Source organism: Sminthopsis crassicaudata, chromosome 3 (genome assembly GCF_048593235.1).
Source record: "Sminthopsis crassicaudata isolate SCR6 chromosome 3, ASM4859323v1, whole genome shotgun sequence".
NCBI classification, from domain to species: domain Eukaryota; kingdom Metazoa; phylum Chordata; class Mammalia; order Dasyuromorphia; family Dasyuridae; genus Sminthopsis; species Sminthopsis crassicaudata.
The window spans coordinates 464,366,345-464,372,420 of NC_133619.1; the positions used below are offsets into that span (position 1 = coordinate 464,366,345).

The 6,076-nt window shown below is 40.1% G+C and overlaps 1 protein-coding gene across 1 annotated transcript; it reads right to left on the minus strand.

The window, feature by feature from the left end:
• Positions 1-2,646: 2,646 nt before the first annotated feature.
• On the minus strand, positions 2,647-4,709 carry LOC141559685 (E3 ubiquitin-protein ligase TRIM11-like). Its single transcript, XM_074297426.1, has one exon. It carries the CDS (start codon positions 4,603-4,605, stop codon positions 3,109-3,111), a length of 1,497 nt encoding a protein of 498 aa, XP_074153527.1. The 5' UTR covers positions 4,606-4,709; the 3' UTR covers positions 2,647-3,108.
• Between the last annotated feature and the right edge of the window lie 1,367 nt (positions 4,710-6,076).

Here is a 6,076-nt window from a genome sequence, read left to right on the forward strand (position 1 = left end):
ATTCTTTTACTTCACACATGGGTAGGAAACAGGATAACTTCAGAGTCCAAAACCAGAAGCCATTTTTAGATTGATGCCAAAGGTCATCAAAGAGGTAGAAGACACCTTAGGGAAAGACAGGAGAATTGTTTTCTGTCCAGCCCCAGAACAGCTCCTTCACTTCCATGGGTTCTCTGAGCTCTACCCTGATACCATTTTTCTCTCTCCCTGCCCCAAATGTTTTCATCTCCCACTTGAGGCAAAACCAAGGTTGATTATAAAGCTAAAAGATGACCAAAACCTAACAACGGGGTTCTTATACATTACTCTTATTAAAAGCAGGCAGTATAGCAAGTGTTATCTAGGAATTGTGGAGAGCTACAACTGAAGTATATGGTTTTGGAAGAGAAGACACACCCTGAGACAATCCATCCACTCTTGGAAGAAACTCATGTCATGGATCCCCAGGACCAAGGCAAAAAGGAAAAGTTCTCAAGGAGTTGGGGAGACCGATGTTTTGTGGTCCTATGCATATAGTGTAATGCCAGAGAAGCTGAAGCAAGAGAGAGATTAGAGAGTTTTTTAATATTTTATTAATTGGAGAGTTTAATTGACTGGACAGGACTCTCATCTCCAAGTATCCAGTAATGAATGGGGGAATGATAAACACTTTTATAGCTTTTCAGACTAAGGAAAGGAAAAAGAGGGGGAAAAATTAGAAGCCAGAATTTTTTTTACTAAATTTTTACTAAAAGCCAGAGTCAGAATGTCTGAATAACAGAAGTAAAGATGTCAGTGAAGTATCCAAGATAGTCTTATCTTTTGGAATATTTTAGAGGGATAGTGTCATAAATTCTTGGGGGCAGAAGGAGCTAGGAGCCAGAAAGTCTGATCTGCTCTTCCTCTCCCATTGACAATTTATAACCTTAGAGCAAATGGTCCTCAGTCTTAATGAACCAGGGGGGTTTTACCACTTAAGGGACTGAGGCAGAACAGTTAAGGAAACTGAGATAGAACAATTCAGGGAAACTCAGTCAGGACAATGAGGGAAACTAGTGCAGGGAAACTGAGGTAGAACAGCTCAAGGAGACTGTGGCATAACAATAAGTGTCTTCTGCTGTTTTCATGAATGAATAACTTTGTATCAAAAAGGCAAAACAAAAACTCACTTTGCTAGCATATAACTATTCCAAATACTATTTTTATTAAAAATCGAAACATTCTATCTGAGCAGAAAGCTAACTTTTTCTTTTCCAATAATATTTTAAAGGATTCATGAAAGAAAGCACTATGGCAAGGGTAGAGAGAGAGCCAACCTCCAAAAAAGCAATCCCTCTTTCAGTCCTGCTTCAAATCCTTTTGGCTATGTGATCATGGAGCAATGACATCTCAATGCTTTAGGAAATACTCTAAGACATGAAGTGGTAAAGGAGGCCAAAACACATTGTAAAGGGAGATGTCATCGCCTGAGAGTTGCCATATCAAAGAAAAAATTGACATATTGCCTAAATTTGAGAGAGAAAATGTTTTATTGATAAAGCTAAAACAATACTGAAGGTATCAATATAATATATAGTAAATATATTTGGTAAATAATATATGTAAACTTGATAAGGAAGTTTTCCTTCTAAAATCACATACACAGAGCAACCAGTTTTTCAAGGGAAGTTGGTAACTTCCTTAATTTTGTACTTGAATTTCCCTTGAAAATTAGGCACAATTGTTGGTTGTGTGTGTTACCAAAACCCGGAGAGTACAAAATACTACATAATATAAGTGTAGGATATTACATGGTGTAGAAAATGACTGGTGGATTTAGAAAAATATGGATAGACATGGATGATGTCCCCCAGTTTCACAGAAAAAGAATACAAACAACCATAATAAAAATTCAAGAGATGTATATGAATGCATAATTAGTTGTATGTGAAGGTGTGGATATTTGCATACACATAAAGACATATATATATATATATGTGTGTGTGTGTGTGTGTGTGTGTGTGTGTGTGTGTGTGTGTGTATGATTTTAGAAGTCTATATATGTGCAAATATATATATATATATATACAAAGTTATGGCATGTATTGCTATATGTGTGTTTTTGTATATATATATTATATATTTATATGTGTGTTTTTGTATATATATATTATATATATGTGTGTGTATATATATATGTATATATATATGTATGTATGTGTATAGATATGTACATATCAATCTATACCCTCTTAAATGTAGCCAATGCTCCTTGTATCTACACCTGCCAATGACACCTGTCTTAAAGGACTAAGTAGCAAGTGCTAGGACCAAATCTCCAAAACTAGGGGGACTTGGGATAGGAGGGAAATGGGCAAACAGGTTAAAAAAAGGTACACAGAAGCAGAGAGCAAAAGCAAATCTACAAACAAGGAAAGAAGGATAGACAATTGTAAACACAATGTACATTATTTCTTATATATTTTTCTTGAAATGAATTGTTTTATATGTAGCATCCTCCAGCGACACTGTGGAGATTTTTTTCCTTTGTAATCCCCTTTTGTGGGGTCATTGTTTTCCTATTTTGCATTTATCTGTTAAGAAATTACCCTTCCAAAAAAGCAGTGACAGTAACAAATTTTTTATGCAATTCAAAAATCTTTTATTAAAGATGATTTAGGTGGTGGAGATGTAGGTACAAGAAGCACAAGAGTGCCAGGCCTCATAGAGCTTCCATTCTTCTGTGATCCCTGAAGAAGGTAAACCCCCAAAAAAGCATATACACGATCCATACCATATAACTAAAATATAATTTAATGTTTTAGAAAATCTGCCATGTTAGGCCAGCTACTTGAACCTGTCTAGAATTTTGTTGTTCAGTTTGGGGCATATTTTGTTTATACAATGGAGCCATTCCAGAATTTAGAATTTTTCTGTTCTTTCTCTTGGAAGAATCAAGAGGGGGAATTCCCAACAATCCTTGCCCAGAGTCAGTAAGTGTCCCACATACACTGAAGGAGTGGCTGTGATCTTTAGCTGGAGAAAGGTTGACAATGATGTTCAGGTAAGAGAACCCACAGGAATTGGAGAATTCAGTGTGTGAAGTCTTGTTGGCCAATAAGCAGGTAAGCATTACTTGAGAACTCTGAATCAGGGGCAGATTGTTAGAGAGCAATCATTTACCAGCCCTTGTGTTGCAAGAGAGAACAAGGGCTTGAGAGATCCTGAGAAGGAAATGGTGGGGAATGTATAAATAAGAGACCTTTCATTCACATGATAAAACGATATGTCTCCACCATGGTAGTCCAAGAAAATTCCAACTTTGAAGGCTGACTCACTGGGGCAGAGGTATCTCAACTGAATTCTTTGTTGCAGCTGGGACTTGGATATGGCATAAAGATAGTGGCCATTTTCTTTATGAATAGCCATAAGTGTAAAGAAGCTTTCTAGCCAAGGTGATATTTTACAAACACCAAGGCACCAGGAAGTGTGGCCAGGCACCTGCACCTCCCAATAACATCTCTGTGAAATGAAGGACTGAGTAGCAAGAACCAGAAGCAAACCTCCCAACTCCCCACTAGGGTTGAGGCTCTGCCCTTGCATTGCTCCTCTGTACACACTCTTCAGATCTTCAGATACTATGAGACCCGGGGCAGCTGTGTTAGGATCCAGAGTGATGTCCACTCTGAAACGGGAAATTGCTTCTATGATTGCAGGGATGGGACACACAATGCTCTTGAGGCAGAAGTTTTGTGGTTCCTCATGAAGCACAGATTCATTCCTTTTGACTGTTTCTCTCACATTCCTCAGCAAATCCAGGTCAGGATTCATGCACGCCTCTTCCAACTCTGTGATTCTCTTCCTGAATTCTTCATTCTGTTTGACTAGTGCTGTAATTCTGCTCTCCTGGGCTTCCACCTGGGCCCTACCCTGCTTTTCCACTTTTGACAGGCACTTCTGCTCCTCCTCCTCCAGGAACTCTAATGTTTTCTGGAATGCATACATAATATGCTTCTTGTGAAACTCTGCCTCCTCTTGCAACTTTTCCAACAAGGCCTTCTCCTTCTGCAGCATTTGTGCAACTTTCTCCCTTTGCCTGCACAATTCTTTCACAGTCTCTGGGAGTTTCCTCCTAAAGTCCTCTGCAGCCCTGTAAATCCCAGTGAGGATGGGAGCCTCAGGCCCCTGGCACTGAGAGCAGGCCACACAGATGGGGCGGCGATGTTCCCCACACAACCGCTTCCGGACTTCCTGATGGACTTCACACTTGTCGTGTGCTACAGGGCCCTGCAAGCAATGGGCTCTCTGCTTTGGGGCAGCAGCAGCCTTCAGCCCAAGACTGCCCTTGGCTTGGAAAGCCCTCAGCCTGTTGATCCTCCTGCACTCTGTGCACAAGAGAAGGGGAGACTTCTCCTGACAGCTCCTGAGGAGGCAACTTTGACAAAAAGTGTGGCCACACTCAAATGACACTGGGTTTGTGAAGCACTCCCTGCAGATGGGGCAGATGAGTGCCTCCTGGACAAAAGGAGTCAAGCTTGGGCAAGAGGCCATTTTCTGCTCTGCTTCTCCCAGAATCTTTGCTTCAGCCTCACAGTTCCCAGCCTTGAACTCTGCTTGCAGGATAGGGAATGTCTGAGTCTGTCTCATCCCTGGCTTTATATAGAAGCCTGGCACACAGAAGACCCACCCTCCTTCAAGGTGTGAACTCTTTGACCTCCTTTTGAATGGGAGGCTTCTTTTCACCTCAGAAAGTCCTGAGTGCAAGAGGCAGCAACCAAGCTCTTCCTACCATCCACCCACAGTGCTCATCTCCCCTCTGGCCTCCTTGGTCTCCTCAAGAGTGCAATACCTTCATCTGGTTTTCAAAAGCTTTATTTGAAAGAAAAGCACATAAGCACATTTTCTACACACCAAGAAGTATGAATGAATAAAATAATCACCTTGGCTTAGAGGGACAGGGGAATGTGTGGGACTAAGCACAGTAGAGATTTTTCCTGCATGTTCCATGAAAACATTTAGCATGAAGATTCCTTTGAAAGAATAAAATTAATTAGGCAGCTTTTATTTTTACATCTCTCTGAGTTCTGAGCATAATTCATGCTTTTAAATAGGCAACAAGTAGTCCTGGATCACAAAAAATAAAGAAAAATAGAAAAAAATGTAGTTCTTTGAAGTGATGCAGCCTCCACACTAAATATTTGAAATATTTCATGTTAATTTTTGTTGTCTTCTCCAGAGGAAAGATGTATTTTGTCATGTCTTCTTGGGTGTAGAGTTGGACATTGAAGTTCTCTGGACTTAGCTTTATCTTCTTGAGGGTCTTCCTCTAGAGGCCTGAAACTCTGAGAAGACAGTTGAGTACTTAAGGCTAATTACCTATTCAAAGTGAGACAATAGCTCTATAAGCATATACATTTCTTTATCTCCTCTTGGGTGGAGAGTTGAACGTTGGAGTTCTCTGGATTTATGTTTATCTTTATATTTTATCTTTTCTTTTCCTGTGAGCATTTATTTTCTCTTTTCTTGCCCTGCCTCTGGGTATCTCATTTGATATTCATTATTACAACCCTTTCTTTGACTCTCTAAATTTTCCCTCTCTAGTCTCATTATCTCCCAATCTAGTGGGAAGGTTGTCTCTCCCTTCTCCATTGGAATAATGCAACATGTTTGATCCCTCAGCTCCTTGAGAAGATATAATACATTTGTATAATACATTTGTAGGAGTGCAAAAGCTCAAACTTTCACGCTGCATGGTTACCCAGAAGACCCATACTTTACATCACTTTCAAGGGACTATGGCAGAAATCATAAAACCTAAGGCAGAAGGGAGTAGGAAGGAAGGTAAATGAAGAGTTTTTGGATGCTCACAAAGAGCTCCTGGAGCTGCTTCAAAGCCACAACTAGCCAGATGTACAGACTCCATCTTGCTTTCCCAAAGGCAATATCAGGATACTGTCATTTCTTAAAGGTTCAACTAAGTAGACTAGCTTTAAAGTGAAGGTTTGGTGTGAACTCTTCCTCTGTTTCCTCAAGATTAGCTTCCTGAAGGCTGAAGGAGCTAAGCAACAGAGGAATGGCTGCCAGGGGATTTTTGGTAAAGACACAGTCCGGAAAAAAA